At 38.3% G+C, this 21,364-nt stretch overlaps 2 protein-coding genes across 2 annotated transcripts in view; one reads left to right on the top strand and one right to left on the bottom strand.

Moving 5' to 3' along the window:
• The window catches only part of decr1 (2,4-dienoyl CoA reductase 1, mitochondrial), a 41,480-nt gene extending 36,531 nt beyond the window's left edge, over window positions 1-4,949 (top strand). Inside the window, exons 8-10 of the mRNA XM_080194388.1 lie at window positions 1,485-1,631; window positions 3,130-3,192; window positions 3,625-4,949. Of these exons, the coding sequence (XP_080050514.1) occupies window positions 1,485-1,631; window positions 3,130-3,192; window positions 3,625-3,684 (270 nt within the window). The 3' untranslated portion in view covers window positions 3,685-4,949. The remainder of the gene's footprint in view (window positions 1-1,484; window positions 1,632-3,129; window positions 3,193-3,624) is intronic.
• A 99-nt stretch (window positions 4,950-5,048) lies between these two features.
• calb1 (calbindin 1) overlaps window positions 5,049-21,364 on the bottom strand; it is a 52,233-nt gene continuing 35,917 nt past the window's right edge. Inside the window, exons 7-11 of the mRNA XM_080194389.1 lie at window positions 13,873-13,928; window positions 13,733-13,772; window positions 13,254-13,307; window positions 6,470-6,541; window positions 5,049-6,354 (exon numbers count right to left, since the gene is read on the bottom strand). Of these exons, the coding sequence (XP_080050515.1) occupies window positions 6,241-6,354; window positions 6,470-6,541; window positions 13,254-13,307; window positions 13,733-13,772; window positions 13,873-13,928 (336 nt within the window). The 3' untranslated portion in view covers window positions 5,049-6,240. The remainder of the gene's footprint in view (window positions 6,355-6,469; window positions 6,542-13,253; window positions 13,308-13,732; window positions 13,773-13,872; window positions 13,929-21,364) is intronic.

The following is a 21,364-nucleotide window of genomic DNA, read 5'->3' on the forward strand; positions in this document are numbered from 1 at the left end:
TAAAGGTAATTGTGCTTAGGTAGAACAAACACTCATTTCCTTGTCTATGAAATAGCCATTTGTTTTTACTTCAAGTATTTTCCTTCCCACTTGGTTCCTCATGTGTTTCCAGATTGCAAAATACATTGTGGAAATGAATTTTAATGTTAGCCTAGTTTTTAAAAATAGAATCATGGCAAGTTTATAGCACAGAAAGAGGCCACTTGGCCCATCATATCTGTGCCAGCAAATAAGCAAGTCACCCAGCCTAATTCCACTGTGCTGCATTTGATTCACAACCTTGTAGGTTACAGACCTTGTGGTAAATACCTGGATAACTTTTAAATGAGTTGAGCATTTCTGCCTTTACTGGCCTTTCATACGATGAGTTACAGACCCCCAAAACCTGCTGGGGGAAAAATGATTCTCCCGGTTCGCTGTGCCAGGGCCTCTGCAGTGCAACGAAAATCAATACAAAGCTGATTTAAATATTATAATTCTTATTTTAAAATCCTAACTGAAGTCTCTGGGTCGACTTGCATCTCTCCCACCACCCCTGCCCCCGAGGCAGGAGTGATTCACTTCAGCGTAGTTTACAACATCTTCTCACTAATGGAGATGGTGGCCCAACCCCAGCCGAGAGTAAGGGGGTGATGCCCCTAGGCATTGCCAACCTGGCACGACCAAAGGGACAAAGTGGCAGTGCTGAGGGGATGGGGCCTATTAGGAGGTGGTGGTGGCGGGGGGGAGGGGGGGGCGGGTGGGCGGTGGTGGTTGCTCTGCCACTCTGCATAGGAATCTGTGGCAGAGGGCAGGAAGGGTTGATCAGGGCTGGCCATTGGGGTGGGAGGATGCAGAGGCTGCCAAGGGGGAATGGTGGTCAGGGGGTTTGGGGTTGCTGGGGGATTGGTGGTCAGGGGATTCGGGGCTGCTGAGGTAACGGTGGGGATATCGGGTAGCCAGTGATCAGAGGGGCAGCGTTGCAGGACTGGCCTTTGATCGGAAGGCAGGCAGAGTGGGTCTACTGTGCAATTGCTAATCTCCAGTATGACAGATTGGCACATGTTCGGTGACCCGCTCAGTGCTGTGCTGCTAGCCTCTTGGGTGGGAATAGGCCCCGCCCACTTTTCAGCATCAATCTCCCTGTGGCACTCTGCAGTGCACAGAGTGTGGAAGATTCATTTTGAAAATCCCACTTAAAAACCAATTTTGACACTTCGAATTTTTTGGGGAGAATCTCAGCCGTAGTTTTAATACATTTCCCTTCAGATTGGTCCATTTATTTATAAACCACGTGTCATAATAGTGTTGTGCCCTCATTATTATGTAAGCCACTGAAGCAGGGACATAGATATGCTAAAACACCCAGACTGATAATGTTCATTACATTCTGAAATAATTGTATTTCAAGTGAGAGCTAAGCGTTTTTTTACTGAAACATATTTTGACTTTCAAATTAAATTTATAATGTATGCAGAGTCATTTGAATTTTCTGTTGTTTGTAGGGTGCCTTTAGCCGACTTGACCCAAGTGGTGCTTTTGAAAAAGACCAGCTGAAGCTAATTCCAGCAGGCCGCTTTGGTACAGTGAATGAAATTGCAAACCTTGCTGCCTATCTCTGCAGTGATTATGCCAACTGGGTTTCAGGAGCAGTAAGTTAACATTTGGTGTAAAATTAAAACTGAAAATAGGTCTGGGAGCATCTGAACTGATGAAAGTTTATCATATTGAAACATTAACTGCTTTTCTCTACAGATGCTGCTGAACAATCTGCTATTTCCAGCATTTTGTACTTTTAGTTCGGATTTCTCGTCTTCAGTATTTTGTTTTTAAATTTGGGCGGCGTGGTGGCACTGCTGCCTCACAGCACCAGGGATCCAGGTTCACTTCCAGCCTTGGGTGACTGTGTAGACTTTGCAAGTTCTCTGTGTCTGCGTGGATTTCCTCTGGGTGCTCTGGTTTTCTCCCCCAGTCATGCAGGTTATGTGGATTAGCCATGCTAAATTTTGTCCAAAGACTTGTAGGTTAGGAGGATCACCCATGGTAAAGCGCAGGATTATGGGGATAGGGCAGAGGGAAGAGCCAGGTTGCATTGTTCTTCCAGAGTTGGTGCAGACTTGATGGATGGCCTCTTTCTGCACTGTAGGGATCTATGGTTCGATAGTATTATTGTTTATTTAAAACATATGCTCTTAATAATGAGCCCGTAAGTACCAAACAATGACTATTTACAATAAGACAGAACTTAACCACTTTCTCAACGCTCACTGGGGTTACCATTGATACTACTGAACAAGCAGTATGAATACCATGACTTAGAGCTGGTCAAATGTTGGGTTCTTTCAATCAGTTGATGGGAAAGTCATTCGTTTTTAGGAGTTATTGGTCACCATGGGGATCATAACAGTATCTTTGTTGCTGTGTCAGAATCCTTTGACGTATTCTGTATCAGAACACGTGACAGTATTTTGTGCACCTTCAGCTCTTGGATTGCAGAGGTTTAAGGAAGCTCACCATCAAAGGAAACTATAAAATGGGTAATATATGTTGGCTTTTCCAGCAACACAGCATGAGAATTAATTCCTGAATAATAACATCAAATAGTGGTCCCCCATAATATCGTTAAACCAATCCTTGTATGAGGCAAGTTAGATAATCCAGTTTACTTCGGAAAAGTATGTTACTTATATTAGTTATTCATGCTTCCAATACAGGTATGCAAGCTAATGCTTCAGGTCTTGAATGTCAGCTTGGTTATTTGGGTGTAATTTCAAGATTGAGATCTAAATTTTAACATATTGGATACTCCAGTTCCACCAAAATAGAATATAAAATGACTGAAATAACCAACTCTGTGACGTAGAAGTAGATTGACAATAATAGTGAATTAGAATGATTTTAGTTTAACATTTGAGTCAGGAATTGAATTGTAACAGTTTTTTTTATTTTGCAGATGTTATGAATATTATTCTGGCATGTGTTTATACCGTTCGCCTGCAAAAAAATGTTTGCTTTTGAAACAATGATGGAAAGAGCTTTCTCAAAAGCAATTTCCTATTTTATGAGTTTGATATGTATTAAAAAAGACACTTTTCTAAAGTTTTAAGTCAAATGTAATTGAATATTAACCTTGTGATCATGTTGTTTTAGGTAATAAGGTTCGACGGTGGTGAATATGTTTTAATGGCTGGTCAATTTAACAATCTACTGAAGGTATTATCAAATCCACTTAATATTCTATTGTTTTACAATCCCTCTCTCCTTGGATTAGTTTGATTTCCCTACATATAAAGGAAGCAGATTTAAAATGGTTACAGACATCATAGTCATCAGCAGTCTTTGTATCAACTCAAAAGATTTGCTTTACAGCAAACTACATTTCTCTGACCCCAAGAAAATGTATCACAACTAAAGCCATGCATCAAATTTTATGTCCCAGAGTTTGAGTATACAGAAGATAAAGTTCATGTTCTTATTAACAGTTGGTAGTGTAGTAAATCTGCTCCATATTACTTTGCAGTATAATTATTTCATTTCCATGGTCATGTTTCAGGAATATGAAACTATATATTATGCATTTATCTCTGTTTGAATTGTATTATGATAATTTGACAAGTAACAGTAACAACATTTTTTAAATTCTAGGTTACAAGTGAACAATGGGATATCCTCGAGTCTTTGATCAGAAAAACCAAAGGCTCATAAGCATGGCATAGATCTTGCAATCAGCTGAACAGAATTTACAATAATGTCAATCAAGAATATAATGTCAGGCAACTTGATCATTTATTCGAGTAAAAGAGCTCTTGGTTTATATTGAGTTATTTTAATTCACTTTTTACTAATTGTTTTCAAACCTATATGTTGAAATATATTTATAGGAGCTATACTTATTGCTAGTTGTAGAATGGTAATTTGGGACAATTGCAATATTTCAGTTGTGCGAGACTAATCAGCCCAGCCATAAGGCAGAGTGAAATTGAGAAATTCTGAAAAATTTCCCTGGTAAAGTGTAATGGAATAGCACAGTCCATCATTGTGGCATGGTGATACAATGGTTAGTACTGCTGCCTCACAGTGCCAGGACCCAGGTTCGATTCGCTGCTTGGGTCACTGTCCTTGAGTTTGCACATTCTCCCCATACCTGCGTGGGTTTCATCCAGGGTGCTCTGGTTTCTTGCCACAGTCCCAACAATGTGCTGGTTAGGTGCATCGGTCATGCTAAATTCTCCCTCTGTGTACCTGAACAGGCGCCCAAGTGTGCAGACTAGGGGATTTTTACAGTAACTTCACTGCAGTGTTAATGTAAGCCTACTTGTGACTAATAAATAAACTTTAATCTTTACTTTATCTGGTTCTTGCATGGTGCCTAAAGATGGGAATTGAGAATAATTGTTTATATTTGTAAATCAATTTTTTTGGATAGAAAGGTTAACAGTGTGACATGTAGTTCCTTTCAAACATATTTTGTAACAGTTTGAAAAGGTAATAGTTAAGAACAAGATTATAGGGCTTTGGTATTATATTTAGCATAATGAATCCTGTATGACTTGTTTTAATTTTGAAATACGAGATTAAAAGTGAGTTTAAAACCAATGCTCTGTTCACTGATACTACAGTGACCACGTTATAAGCAAAAAAAGTTCATTTGTATTATGTATTTAATGTAAAAATTAATTGTAATGGTGGATGGTTTTATGTCTGATAATGGCTATTTCTGTTTAAGCTTTCCTGACTGTTCAGTTGTCCTATATTTCATGTATTTTCAAACTGTTTCCTCATTCTCTGCATTCTCTGTATATTCACAATATTTCCCATCCATTTTTGTATATCCCAGAAGTAGGGAAAGAAGGAACAAAACAAAATCTAAATAAGAGCATCAAGATATAACAGAATAAAGAGGGAAAGAAACTGAATAGACTTTAACTTTAAATCATTAATAAATTATGCACTGCCAGATTCCAATTTGACTTGACTTGCATTTTGTCTTCCATCTAGCTGAAACAGGTGTAATGTGTGTACATCTTTTTGTCTGTAGAAAACAGAGCATGTGTATTAATATATGTAAGATGAGATCTTCTGTTCACACCAGCAAGATCTTCCAGTCCTGCCAAAGGCACATTCCCATTGAGAGTTTCCCAGCAACACGGGGTGGATTCAATAGGAAATCCCATTGACAGTGGTGGGACCAAAATGATCCCACTACTGGGAAACACGCTGTGAGGAGGCCAGACAATCACACGCATTTCTTCAGTATGTGCAAATGTATCACACTGAGCACCAACTGACAATCTTAAATTGGTTATCAGCATCAGCTAAAAAAAAACAGCCATTTGCTGATTCATTCCTCAGAGCAATGCCATGACCAATCAGGATCAAATTGCCTGGTTGTGGTTGGCATGGTAACACAGTGGTTAGCACTGCTGCCTGACAAAGCCAGGGACACCTGGGTTTGATTCCCAGCTTGGGTCAATGTCTGTAGGAGTCTGCATGTTCTCCCGGTGTCTGCGAGGGTTTCCTGCAAATGCTCCAATTTCAACCCACGGTCCGAAAGGCGTGTGGGTTAGGTGCATTGGCCATGCTAAATTTTCTATGTACCCATACAGGTGTTGGAGTGTGGTGACTAGGGGATTTTCACAGTAACTTCATTGCAGTGTTAATGTAAGACTACTTTTGATACTAATAAATAAGCTTAACTTTAAACTTCCAAGCATTGTTTGAAAGTTAACTGTTAGTCACCTTGTACATTCTCCATGGCATTGCTTCTACCAATCAATCAGCAATTTTGTCTCATACAGTATAAATTGTTTTCTCCTTTTCTCGACATTCTTGCAAAGTGTCCTGGTGAGTGCAAGGCAACAAACTTTGACATCTCTTTATTTTTCAGCAATATTCAAGTTCTGTACTACCAAAATACAATGTATCGTTTAAACCTTATGCATTTATTAAACCACCTTTTCAGCAGTTTTGTGAACACTTTAATATAAACCCTTTCAGTGTAGGACAAAAACAGATGTTTTTATGCCATATCTTCTATTATCAGTTTCAGTAGTATACTTTATTGTATGAATTCTGTAGATACAAAAGCAGTAAATTACAAAGAGTATAGATACAACAGATCAGAAAGAATGTGGTGCACATTCTACTGATTAATCTATATGCAATCAGTGAACTTCACAGGTAGAAGGAAAGCATTTCCTAAACCCTTTTAGCACACAGCTATCGTCACACAAATCACAAGCACATGAGAATGTAAGATATTTAAAACTCTTCAGCACAGAGGATTAATGCCAAATCTTGCCGAAAGAGTTTTCCTCCATCAGACAAAGCCATGATGCTTTTCTTGTATGTTGTAAGATTTTGAATGTCTAGGTCCTGAATTTAGAAAAAAAGTCAGCGTTAACTAATGCCATGAACAACCTTTTAAATATGACATCATTTTGTGAATCTCATTAAAATTAGTGTTTTTTGTGAATGCGTTTTTTGCTACCTTTTTGTTCTTTTCACAGAGATCCTTTAGTAGTGCATCTAATTCATTTTCATCTATGTATCCATTACCATCCTAAGAAAAAGACACAAAATTGAGGCATTTATGTTGTATAACAGTCTCTTAACAATCCCAATCTGTTAACGTTACAGTGCATATAATATTTCTGAAATACTAAGTGACAATTTACAGTTATCATTTGGTAAAAGTCTGACAAATACATCCTGGTAGCATTTTAAAAAAGATGCTTCAGAATTCCGCAAATAACGTCTGCAACATTCACAATTGATTGCTTTTTTTAAAAAAAGTGATAACATTGAGCATCAAATATCATTTCTCATTTGGAAATGGAAAAATAATTATAATATTGGAAACCTTCATGGGCAGTTCGCATTACAAAGCACTGCTACAGGCTGAAATCTTAAAACACTTCATATAATACAAAATCAAAATATTGCATGTCCTAGAACTCAAAATAAAAAAATAAAATTCTGTAAATACTCTGCAGGCTTGGCAGCAATTGGAGACAGAATTCAGGTCTGTGAATTCAAATTTGTTGCGCAGGGAAACATGTCAAAAAGTTCTGCACCTTAACACATTTGTAATAGTGCTGTCAATTCTAAGACCATGGAAGATTGTTTACAGTAGCATAAAATCAAATCAAATAATTCCTGATTTCCTGTGTTTGTTCAGAATAGATGTAATATAAGTAAATAAAATGGGGTAAAGTCAAGACACTACATTTAAAAAAAACTAGCAGTCTGATCAATGTAAACAGTGTATTAATGGAGGTGGGCAAACAAAATGCATCACTGCTCTGCAATTCAGTGTCTTGCTCCATAAGCAGCTTGTTATACAAATGGTAAGGCTTTTGCATGCTATATTAAACATAATGCTTTTAAATTATCTAATATGGACAAAATCATGAATATAGCAGGCATAGCTTTTAGATACGTTGGCACTCATCAAGAAGTGATTTTGCTGGCTCAGGCATTTTGGCAGGATGGAAGATGGACAAAAACTGAAGGATTTTCTGTAGGCTGAGGTAGCCGAAGCCAGAGACCAGTAGGATGTCCAGAGCACTCCTTGAAAGAATCTTACAAGCATGACATGTAGGACATTGATTTTCACACCTTGGAGACACTAGTTAATGAGAGAGAAATGATAGAATTACCTGTGGGCTGGTATGGCTACCGTGACTTGGCAATAGATGCCAACACTGAAAGAAACAACCACCCACAATGATTCCTGTTAACTTTCATTTGTAACATCTGTGGCAAAATGGCTTGGTTATAGATTGGTCTCTTCAGACATCAGGAAAAGTGCACCATATGAACATACCTCATTCCCAACGGATTTGATTTGTTGCATATCCGTCCATCTTGCATAGATGGAAGATGATGAACTTTTAAGTAAATTTAAATAAATGTAGGTCATTCAGGGCAGCCACATTCATTTGTTCACAGGATGTGGGCATTGCTGGCTGGGCCAGCCTTGAACTGAGAGGCTTGCTAAGCCATTTCAGAGAGCGGTTATGAGTCAACTACATTGCTGTGGATCTGGAGTCACATGGGCCAACCAAGTAAGGATAGCAGCTAGGTTTTTACGACAATCGACAATGACTTCATGGTCATTGTTAGACTTTTAATTCCAGATTTTTATTGAATTCAAATTTCGCCAGCTGCTGTGGTGGCATCAGAACCCAAACCCCCATTTTGCTGAAATAAGCAAAATGCTGTGGGTGCTGGAGTTCAATGATTTTAGACTGTGATCTTTCACCTTTTTTAACATTTCATACATCACTGTCTCAATGCAAAAATATTCCTTCCCCTGCCCCCCTGCAGCTGCTCTCCTCTATCTCTTGATCATAAGATTGCTACACATTTATTCTAACAGATTCCCCCCCTCCCCTCAATTCTCATGAGTCAAACATACTCAACCTTAACTCTGTTCTCTCTCACTAGAGATGCTGCCAGACCTGCTGCATTTTTCCAACGTTGTCTGTTTGTTCCTGGATTACTAGTCCAGTGACAAAACCACTATGCCATCGCCTCTCCATATTAACAAATTAGTTTGGAAATTTCCATACGAAATACCAAAAGTGGGTCATGTGGTCCTTCGAGCCTGCTCTTTCAATCCACAAAATCTTGGCTGATTTAGTGCCTCAACTTCACTTTCCCGTCCTATCTTTAAATACAGTGATTCCCTTAACGCCCAAAAATCTGTTCATCTCAGTCTTGAATATGCACAATGACTGGGCAGCCACACTCATCCGGGTACAGAATTCAAAGATTCACAACCTTCAGAGTGAAAAATAGTCCCTTCATCTCAATTCCAAATAGCCACTTCTTTGTCCTGAAACTATGGCCCAGCTTCAAAAATAGAAGTATTTTGTTAATCACCTGTGGTAGAAGGGAAACAACCACTGTCTTCCTACAAAAGTAATACAAGAGAAGACGTTTTAAAATGCACTTGCAATGCTTATTGGCTGAAAGGAAGTAATAGAAATGGAATGCAAAATATTTCATTAAATATATCTAAATCCTGGAATTTTGGTCTTCCATGGCAAATTGAGTAATAAGGAAACTATGCTTATTTTGTTTATGTGGCTCAGTGTCAAATTTTGTTTTATAATACTATTTTAAAGTTCCTTGGGATAATATTATATTAAAGGTGCTATATGATTACAATTTGTTGTACAGCACTGAAGGCGACCATTACAACCATTGTGGCTGCATCAGTTCTTTCAAAGAGAAATCCAATTAGTATTAACTCTTTTCTCAAATCCTGATGATTTTTTTTTCTCCTTCAAATATTTATCCAGTTAACCTTTTGAATGCAACTACTTCATCTGGAAACAGCACCATAATCAACAGTGCATTCCAAATCATAACCACTTGTTGTGTGAAGAATGGTTTCTTTGCATCACCTGCGGTTCTTTTGTCAATCACCTTAAATCTGTATTCTCTGGTTGTCAACTTCCAACCATTTTATCGTGTATTAGTTTAGCTTTATTTATTCTTTCTAAGCCCTGCATGAATTTGAACACCTCATTCAATTGCAGCACAGTGGTTAGCGCTGCTGCCTCACAGTGCCAGAGACCCAGATTCAATTCCAGCCTTGCGTGACTGCCTCTGTGGAGTTTGCACATTCTGTGTCTACGTGGCTTACCTTCGGATACTCCAGTTTTGTCCTATGGTCAAAAGGTGTGCAGATTACGTGAATTAGCCATGTTAAATTGCCCCTTAGTTTCCCATGATGTGTTGGTTAGATGCAAATATGTGAGGTTAGGGAGATAGAACAGGGTAGTGGGTTTGGGTAGGGTACTCTGTCACAGAATTGGTGCAGACTCAAAAGGCCAAATAGTCTCCTTCTGCATTGTAGGGATTCAATGATACAAACATCTTTCTAAACTTCTCTGTTCGAAGGAGAATAACTCTACTTCTGCTGTCTATCTACATCCCTGGAATCATCCTAATAAATCTTTTAGGTACCTTCTCCAAAGCCTTCATGTCAATCCAGTGCGTGGTGCCCAGAGTTGGCCACAATATTTCAACAGGAACTGAACTACTATTTTGTGCATCTTTAGTTTAACTATCTGGCTATCTTTACTCTATGATTTTATTTACAAAGGCAAGACTCCATATGGACAGTTTAACCTTTCCTGCCACCTTCACCGGTTGGTTCACAAGTACTGCTAAGTGAATCTCTTCTTGCACTTCCTTTAACATTGTACTATTTAACATATAGGCAGGATTTTACGGCCTACCTCATCTCAAAACCATAAAATCCTGCCCAAGGTCAATGGACTTTCCCAAGGTCTGCCCCTCGCCTGCTCCAATTCCATTGGAATGCGGGACGGTAAAATTCCGGCATCGTATCTCTCCACATTCTTCCAAAACGTATCACGCTTTTTCTATGTTGAATTTCATCTTCCAAACATACGCCCACTGCACCAACCAACGTCCTCTTGAAGTGTATTGTTATCTTTCATACTTTTCATTCCACGATTATAACTGAAAATGTCATAATCGTGCCAAAGTCCAAGCCACTAATGTGTTTATATAACTTAACACATAGCACCATCAAATTTTACAGAACTGAATAGGTACATCTGCACTTAGTTCCACACCCCCTTCCATTTTATCATCCTTTATAGATTTGAATTTTTCAATCATTTATACACTCCCCTTTTAAAAGCAATTATGCATTTTGTATCCACTGCCTTTTATGGCATATTATTCTACATCCTGAAAGCTCTGCATGATAACATTGCTCCTAATTTGTCTCTGGTAGTGATTCTACATTAATGCATTCTGTTTGCTGATTCATCAACCACTGCAAATAGTTAGTCCCTTTTTAAGCTGTCCTTCCCTTTTCCACCTCAATTCTGTACAGCTCTGTGAAATCTGCTAATCTTCCTTATGACTGTAAAGTCCTATTTATGGTCTCTCAATGACTAAAATCTCTCAGTCCAGTGTTTCACCTATTCCATTATTTGATAAGATCACACCTAATCTGTTTGTGGTCTCTACTTTCCTATCTATCTCCTATATCCTTTTGTCTCTAGTCAGTGAAGAATCTATCTAATTCAGTCTTGAAAATATTCACTGACCCTGCCTCCACTGCTTTCTGGGGAAGAAAATTACACCTATTAATGGCCCTCAGAGAACAAATTCTTCTTATCTCTATCATAAAAGAGGGATCACTTATTCCTTAACCATGTTCCCTAGTTCTAGTCTCCCACAAGTGGAAGCATCCTTCTGGTATCCACCTTAGCAAGTGGCTTCAGGATCTTACGATCACCTCACATTCTTCTAAACTCCAATGGGTATAAGCCCAATCTGATAAACCTTTCTTCATCCCAGGAATGAGTTGTGAATCTTCTCTGAACTGAATCTTTTTCAAATAGACCAAAACCGTGCACAGTATTCCAGATGTGGTCTCACCAATGTCCTGTACAGGTGCAGTAAAACCTCCATATTTGTATGTTCTATTCCCCTTGCAATAAATGTCAACATTACATTCGCCATCCAATTCACTTGCTGTACCTGAAAACTACCATTTTGTGATTCTTTTTCCAGGACACTCAGTACCCTCTGTACCACCAAACTTTGCAATCTCTATTTAAATAATATACTGTTTCTCTATTCTTCCTGCCAAAGTGGACAAGTTCACTTCTTCCCACATTCTACTCCGTCTGCCAAATTTTTGTCCACTCACTTAGCAAGTGGGATTTTCCAAAGATCCTGCTGGAGGGAAGAACTGGAAGACTCTCTATGTCAGTGATGGACAATCTAAGCTGGTGAGTGGGCTCTCTTAATCCCAGAGGGCCACAAGATTGAAGTCAGGCATGTTCACTAATCATGACACCATGAATAAGATTCAATACATTTAATACATGCTGAAAATTTCATAAAGAGTTATGGAAAAGGTTAAATCATTTTTATATTACTAGAAATATCAACTTCAAATGATAAAAACAAATAAAATATTTACATTCTGGATGCAGAGTGAGTGGCCAGCTCTCACAGTCAATGTTATGTACAATCAGCATGACTCACTTCACTTGCCCTAGCTTTACATGTGTATCACTTCAGTCATACAAATAGGAAAAAGGCTATGTGGACAGAAATTAGTGGAATGTGGTAACCCTATGTGTGGGCAACAATCAACAAGATGTCTTCACTCAAAACCCAGCATGTGGTCCCTGGACCACAGGTTGCCCACTACTACTTTACATACTTTTGACAACTTACTTTCCTGCCTATCTTTGTGCCATCAGCAAATTTAGCTATCATAGATTTTGGTTCCTTCATTCATATCATCGACGCAGATTGTAAAGTTCACTGGATTGTGAAGCAAGTGTTATTATTATTATGTTGCACAGCTCATACTTACTCAAAATCAATTGTCAATTGTTTTAATCTTAATAATTGATTGGATTGTTTGCCCAAACTTTTGCCAGATTTTGAGACTCTGGAGAATGATCTTCCCATTTAGAGCAGAATTCCACAGTGGAATCTGAGCTATTGTTCTGGCTTAGGGTTTCATGGGTCAGTAATATAGCAGAATACCTTCTGTGAATAGGAAGCTCGCCAGTATCAGGGCTGAAATCCAGAATGCAGCAGGATTTTACTGCAGTAGAAGTGGAAAATGATCCTAATAAGTCAGAAGCACATTGAAGATGGCAACTAGAATTCCACTGAAAATCTGAGCATTGGACAAGACAAATGCTTTAAACAGCAAAGTGCTTGATACAACTTAAGAGGTAGGAAAGCTTCTACAATGTAATCTCCCTCCATTATGCAAACTCAATTATTCTGCAATCCAATGACACCTTCCACATGGTGGCTTCAGGAAGGGGCAGTAAGTGGGGAGGACGAAATTGAGACTCTCTTCATCCTGTTGCCGTTTGGATGCAGCATGAGAGAAAGGAGGAGTCAGTGAATGAGAAGGGGAAACCCTAATCAGTGATGAGGGCCTCACTGACCAGATTTTCCTTCAATCTTCATCATAATCCCACCTGATTTTGCGAAGTTCCCCTCTGAAATGTACAACAGAACATATTTTCTACAACTGATATTCACAATGAAAAATGTTTGGTTGTTAAATATTATTGTACTTCGTATAAGGATCAAATGAGATTTAGTTCTATTGAGCCCTTTTCATATGCAAAATGGCAATTTTCCCCTTTGAGATACTGAAATTGCTTCTCTTGTAGCAACATGTCCCTGATATATTTTGCTAATTAAAAGCTCATAAATCAGGTTTTTAAAAAACTTACCTGATCATAATAGTCAAAGATATCATTAAATTCTTTTGAAGTCATATTCACCCCCTGAAAAATGAAAAACAAATCCTGCTGACAGAATGACAAAATAAATGAAGGTTCCTTAACGTGCTATAAAACTGATAAATCTATGAATAGACATGATACATTCCCCATGGTAAGTCATAGATTATGGAGATTGCTGAAGTGCTATTTAATATTTAAATTCCAGCAAAACAGAAATGTGTGACTAAAAACAAATATCTTAGTTCCAGAAAGTGCACATATTTCTAGAGTTTGAATACCATGTTATTTTTGCGGTGTAATGTATTTTTGTGAAATTGAGGATATATTAACATTTTAATTGTCGAAAGGAGTGCCCAATCATCCCAATTGCTAAAAATAACAAAACTCTGTTTATCCATAAATACAGTTGGATGGATTTAGTATTGTTTAGCTGTCAAATGTACTCTTCTAAAGATGATAACACCTACCTGAAATTTGAGGAGAAAGTTCTCTTTGTCAGGAAGCAACCTATTAAAAAATAAATGTAACGTATTTGTAGTTTATGCATTTAGATCGCCCAATAATATTGTTGCTTTGAAAGATCAATGATGTATTGAAAGTAACATACCTTGCCATTTCGCCCAGTCCCAACTTTCCATCATGATTTGAATCGAACATTTTAAGCTTAAAAAATAAAAGTTAATGTTTCCTAAAATGAATCAAACATTTATCTTTTTTAGCAAATTTAAATGAAGATAGAATTTTAAAAACAAAATGTTGCATGAGGAAATGTACAGCTTTTAATGTTGCAGCACTACAGGTCTCTGGCAAAGGGGTTAAATCATAATAGTTTGAAGTTAAAATTCCTTTTGCAGTCTTTCTGTCTCCATGATCTGATATGTTTATGCTAATTATTCCACGTTGCTGTTTTCTACTTGTGCGCCAGTATCTAATTTAAGAGATCCCCTAGCCAAACAGATACTAAGCTGTATTTTTTGACCATGATTGATAAAAGGCTGATATATGACCAGATTTGTATCGCAAAATGTTGGTTTGATTACAATATCATATTATTTACACCATGGTAGATTGTGTAAAATATTTATAGGATCAAGAGGCAGGAGAAATTGAGGCATGAAAACAAATCTATCAGAAAAACATGGCAGACATAACTTTTTCAGTGCCAATTTTCATTTTGTTTGCAGATTCCATACCTGTCAGCTTCTATTAAATTCCTGCATTAGTCCTATTCTTTAGTATCTTTTAATATGCAGCACCTTAGCATATTATCAACTGAAGATGAGCATTTACAGCTAGGAAATATAATAGTTTTCCATTTATTTTTAGTCGATAAAGGTTGATTATCAGATGCATATTGTTTGTCGTGAGGCAGGGGAAGACCATGGGGATTTGTAATGCAATCAACTTTGGGGTTACGCACAGTTATTTGAAAAGGTGTAAATATATATAAAATGGTCAAACTGATACTTAAATAATTACTTTTCCCTACCATCAAATATTCATACATGCATATAACAGCTTAGTCAGATTAGCATTAAATATTTCTTCCATATTTGTTCTTGAAATCTTCCTGCAGGAGTTAAACAATGAAACGTTATTATAAACTGACCAGATTACTGCCATTGTCCATAAAGATAGTAGGTGTGCAATATTTTAACACAGTTAAACATAGCAATGGTGTTGAGACTGTATTTAACCTATTCAAATATTATTCACTTCTGGGAATGGACTTGATTGTAATTTGTAGAGGAATATAAAGTGAATTTTACCCAACAAGTGATAAGTGAAGAACACTAGATAAAAGTCCTCAGCTGAACTCTGTATGCAGATGAACATTTGTTTGCATGGTACTCAAACTGGCTGTGCAACAATGATTCAGTCCCAACATAAAGCAAGTTTACGTTTGTTTAAGCCAGTTTCTGTTCTAGAACCTTTCTTTCATAAATGCAGAGTTCACCAAGAAAGCAATTTCAGCTTAGGTCAGCTACGAGATAGAGTTTGATGCTTAAAAGAAACATTTTAAATGGCAGTGAGTAGGTGAATATGTTACACCACAGATTTAATGGTCTATAACTTCCAGGTTCCAGAGCAAGTATGGGGGGGGGGGGGTACTCCAAAGGTGCACTGGGGAATTTCTACCCTGTAATCTGCCCCCCAAACCATCTCCCCTCCCCCGCAGCCCTGGAGGTTTCCAGGGAAGTTTTGCAAGGCAATTGCCCATGAGGTTCCATTTTGCGATCAGCAATTGTCCCGCACTGTCAACCATCTAAAATCACATTTCAGATCACAAACCTCTGATTGTTCTAACCGTGTTCCAGCAATCATAGAATCATAGAATCCCTACCATGCAGGAGGAAGCCATTCAGCCCATTGAGTCAGCACCAACCACAATCCCACCCAGGCCCTATTCCCATAACCTCACATATTTACCTTGCTAGTACCCCTGACACTAGGGTCAATTTAATATGGCCAATCAATCTAACCCGCACATCTTTGGACTGTGGGAGAAAAGTGGAGCACCCGGAGGAAAGCCACACAGATACGGGGAGAATGTGCAAACTCCACGCAGACAGTGACCCATGCAGGGAATTGAACCCGGGTCAATTCCCACGTTCAATTCTGCTCCAACGTCTTTTAGCCTTATAGAGTCCGAATAATTTTGTATCTATTAATCTTATATCCTATATAGTTGAGTAATAGTCAATCTCATGTAAAAGTCGACCCCTGACTTTTGACCAAAATAATTCTTAAATATTCATATGCCATGTGTAAAAGTTGACCACTAGCTTTCTAAGGACACTATGCTCTGACTCAGCTCACTGCCCACTCTGCATTTAGAGTAATACGACAGAGACCAGGATTGGAAGCAGGCGTTTTCTGATCTTTCAGCACTGTTGCTAGATCACACAGGGCAATTAGCCCACTGAGACATTAGGAACTTTAGTAAAAGTTCACTTTCTTGTTGAAATGATGGAGGTAAGTTTGGAACAGTCTGTAGATTCAGTGAGCACCTGCCCATGAATGTGGAGTAACAAGCCGGCTGTGTGAACCATGAATATCGGTAGTTGAAAATAAGTCCCTTGACATTAGGCCCCTTGAAAACAAATTGGACCAGAAACTGGACACCCAGCATGGTTCTCTGCTTTTTTTTGTTCTATTCATTCATGGGACATGGATGTCGCCTGCCAGGCCAACATTTATCGCCCACCTCTAATTTCTCTTGAACTGAGTGCATTTCAGAGAGCATTTTGTTAAGAGTCAACCACATTGCTGTGGGTCTGGAGTCGCATGTAGGCTAAGCCAATTAAGGACAGCAGACTTCATACCCTAAAGGACATTCATGAACCAGATGGGTCTTTCTGACAATCGGCAATGGTTTCATAGTCATCATGGCTGTGTGTGCTGCAAGCACTGTTAGTTCAAGGCCCCTCAAAAACATTACCTGTGTGAAAAAAACCCCTTATTTTTTGCCTAAGAAAATACGTCTCATAGTAAGCAACAGGACACGCAACTGCTCCAACTTTTCAACTTTTAGTTCTGTGGAATCAATTATAATTAATTCAAGCATCCAGCATCTTAGTGGAAATGGAGCAAAGGACTTGTAGAGGCCATTTTATGGTTCAGAAAATAGATTTTCTCTTTGTCATAATTTTTCTGAAAGGCACTGAACTCCTTTTAGTGAGATGTCTAATCCTGAGATTCCCAAACGTTTATATGCTAAGTCCCTTTTGCCCCCAAATTTTCACACACATATTGGCCTCCCCGCTTCCCTCTTTTTGAGAAAGGGCAAAATTAGTCTTCCTCAATACTGAAACTGAACCGACATTCCTTTTACACTATATGACTTTCTTATCCATTTAAGTCGACATTCAGTTATGATGTAAAAAGGGCTGTTATTTGGTATTCAATGCTACTTCCATTTATTTGCATAGATAGTTTTACTTTTTCAGCTAACATATTATTTAAGACAGAAAACAAAATAGTATAGTACAGTATCTCACTCAGTCACATCCTCCTGTCCCTGACCATGGACTAAATCAGACAACTCTAGCCTAAGGCTAGAGCGTATACAGTTATGCCTCCAGCCCATTAACTCTGAACCTAAGTTCCTCAAGCTCCAGATGGTTACTGTAGGTGTGTTTGCCTTTGATCACATTTGTATTCTTCAGCATCCACATCCTGCAGCTGCAACACATCATCTGCCCTGACCTCTTTACTGTATTTTTGTTAACCAATGAATTCATTTTTTTAACTAATTTTAATTGATGCATCAAGTCCTGCCTATGCTTATTTATTTTATTATTTCAATTGATGTTCTAATGATCTCTATTAAAATTCCCTAGTTTAGATAAGATAAATTGAAAATACTCACCAGTCAATACCTACCTGCTTCCTGTGATGCCACACCATGATTCTTCTTTGTAACTGTAGCTCTGATTGGCTCCAAGTTACCAGGGTGGCGGCTGGCGCCATTCTGTGCTCCAAAGTCTCTCTGCTTTATGCCATGCTCACTGCTCCGAAGAATCGTTAACTTGGTGAGTGTTGGTTGAACCTATTTGCTGGAGCACCATTAGTGGAATTTTGTTTTGATTTGGTGAGTTACAACCACAAACAAGGCTCTATATTCAAACTGCTTCTATACTTGTCTTTTGATGTAAATAAATTATACAAATCCAGTTTCACACATACGATGAGGCAAAGTGGACACGTATTTCAACAACTCTTTGCGATATGTTGTACTACTCGTTTTGCATTGAAAGCCAGAACAAATCATGAGATGAGATTTTAGAATTGTCTCTCTAAACAGAGTCTAATCACTGTTGTGGATTCAGTTCTCTGTTGGACTCTGCAATTTTGGCCTTTGTGAAAATGTGCTCAGAAAACAGGTTTGAAATCCCAGCAAAATCCTGCAGTTCATTTGCCTCTCTTTCAGGAAAGCATTGATTGAATTTTGTGCAAAGCTGAGGCAAGTGTTTCAGAATGGCACCTTTAACTTCTCTGACCATTTTTCACTCTGTACCAAAGACAAAGGCAACATAGTTACGTTGTCGTGCAGTATATATTCCGTGGAGAAAAGCTTTATGGACAAAACTCTGTTGTTCATGCATGATAAAAATGTTACATTACTTATTTTGCAAAGAAGGTTTAAATTCATTGCCGTACAGATAGCCCAACAAAACCCAGAAGTAGTGGTCCAGGAAATGATGATGATTCAGAAAAGCCTCTTCCTTGAGTTTGGAGATTCTTGCTAATAAATGTTACCATGGAACAACCTTAGGACCGTTTTTGATTATCGTCATCTGTCCTTTCAGGTGAAAGAGTTTCATCTGAAAAAAAAATCTTACGGATTATTTTTGAGGGCAGGACGTTCAGTCTCCAAGTCACGTGTTAGTTTGCTTGGTTTCATGAATTGAAGAGCTGAAACACAGACAACACACTGCAGCCAGCATTCTTTATTAGAACCAGAGAATGTGAACTCCAAGTTCAGGCAGGAAGGATCCTATTTCCAGCGTTTCCTTTGCCTGGTTTTATTTGTTTCTTCCAATTCTCAGGTGTATGCTTTAAAACCATTCCTTCCTAATTATCGGATACCAAATACCACAACCACAACAGTTATACTGCATTCAGAACACTTTAATGCCACAGATCAGTGACGGTTACAATTTTGGCATGACTTGTTCAGACTATTAGCAAAGTATAAAGAAACACTTCTGAGCTGATGAATACCTGCTTCTGTTCTTGCTTTGGCTGTTTTTTTCTCTCTCTTGCCATTTACTGCTGTGGTGATTTGGTTACTTTAAACATTCTGCCTTTGCCTGAATCAGATTGTAACAAGAAGCTGAACTTGCAGAACTTCCCTTTTCCAGATATTCTGATATTTGAATGGTGCTTGATGCAATAGCACGCAATGTGTTAGGGCAGCCATTTCTCATTTACAGAGATCAACTTAAATCTAGTTTTGCTGAGCCTATTGATATTTGGTTTGTAATAGCACAGACTGCCACTGATGTAACTATATGCCAATTTCCTGCTATGGTAGTCTAGACAGGCAATCAAAATCACAGATTACAATGTTTGGATTCCCTCTAATTTCTGGAAGTTTAAAATTTATTTATTAAGCACCATAAGTAGGCTTACATTAACACTGCAATGAAGCTAGTGTGAAAATCCCCTAGTCGCCACAGCCCAGTGCCTGTTCAGATACACTGGCCAATGCACCTAACCAGCATGTCTTTTGGACTGTAGAAGGAAACTAGCACACTCAGAGGAAACCCATGCAGAGACGGAGAGAACGTGCAAACTCCACACAGATAGTGACCCAAACTGGGAATTGAACCTTGGTATTGTGAGACATTACTGCTAACCATTGTGCACTGTGCCGCAGTGAAAGTTGGGCCAGTCAGGGCTGTTTCTGGCAAATAACTGACTACTGTGCAGAAGATATTTTACTTGGTGCAACTTCTGCTTCTAAAATCAGTACAAATTCAGACATTGCAAATCGCACTGAGATCGCAACATGAGAACCTGCCCCAATGTATATTTTTTTCATTTTAAAATTAAGTGTGCATAGTGTCTTCAAATATAAATAATTTCAGACTTTTGAAGCACCTCCTTTATACATGATGGGAACCATCCTCCCTCCCGGCTTTTTCAATTTGGGAACTGCTGCTCTATACTCAGTGTGACAACAGGTTACAAACTGAGTGAATTCAGGAACTTTGGAAGGAAGTACAAAATAAATACTTGGAAAAAGAGCATCAAGGTAAGTGAGGAACATCATTCCTTCTCAACCTGGGAATAAGGGAGTGATATATATGTATTTCATTGCTGCTTTTAACTAAACTTGAAAGATTTAGAATGAAATAAGCAAATATTTGTAACACTAATGAACATAGTGTCAAGTATTATGTGAGGGTGTCTAATTTGGACACAAGGTAAGTGCATGGAGCATAGTTTCAACTATACCGTTTTAAAGTTATGAATGAAATAAATTTTAGCTCAGTGTTATATTCCCACAGGTTAGAAATAACCACACTTTAGTCTCAAAATGCTGGTGCTTTTTCAAGTGCATTTCTTGCTGTTCTCCATACATTGTCATTTGACACATGCTCACAGTGCGACTGTAAATATGGCACCCCAGGCTATATATTCACACAACACTTATTTCTTATCTCTTTACAGATAATATAACAATATAACACTCATTCGCATTTGTGAATGTCATTCCAGGCAACACCAAAGCTATTCTACTATAGACCGAAATATAGACAGAGAAGCTTTTAACTTTGACTTTTTAAAGCCAGGAATGAAAATGATCACATGAATATTCAGCTACATTAATGAACGTAATGATAATCGTAACATGAGCCAAGTTATTTCTTTCTTAACACTCATTTTGTTTTTTCAGGGACGCATGTCAATACATGTTCGGAAGTTGGCTATCAGGTGGCCATATTAAGAGAAGACTGCTACTGAACGGACAATATATGAAGCAATTGAAGTGGAGGTAAAGATTGGAATATACTGGTCAACTGAGAATATAGGGATCAATATATCAATATAGGTGATCAATAAATCACCTGGATGTACAAATAATTCCTATTTTGTGATTTCTAGGTGCAAACTGGAAGTATTATTTGCTGAATACCCTTCTTGAGTTACCTATGGAAGCACGCTTACTGCGGTAGGCTGGCTTACCAACAAAAAATACTGTACCTTATCCATGTAAGTGGAACAAATGGATGAAGGGTTGTTAGTGGTGGATGTTGCTACTAAGTCGGAAAGATGTGAATATTAACAGTAATTATACAGGCCACATACACAGCAGTAAAGACCATCTCTCTCACGAGCATTCACACTGGTTCAAGCCCAAATAGGAATTAAGGCTGACTTTGGCTGATTAGATAGTGTCCTGGCATCCAAAATAATAGTATTTCAGTTAAGGAATTAAGGCCTGCTGTCCTGTGCCCAGGAGAATCATTTGCTCTCAGGAAATGGCGGCCATCAGGACTGGCAGCTGTAGGAGTTATTGAATGACAACATTGCCAGCATCAGAGCAATACTTATAAATAGGCTTACACAAGTGGTTGCAGGGACCA

This window comes from Carcharhinus amblyrhynchos, chromosome 8 (genome assembly GCF_965287045.1).
Source record: "Carcharhinus amblyrhynchos chromosome 8, sCarAmb.v2.hapA, whole genome shotgun sequence".
Taxonomy (NCBI): domain Eukaryota; kingdom Metazoa; phylum Chordata; class Chondrichthyes; order Carcharhiniformes; family Carcharhinidae; genus Carcharhinus; species Carcharhinus amblyrhynchos.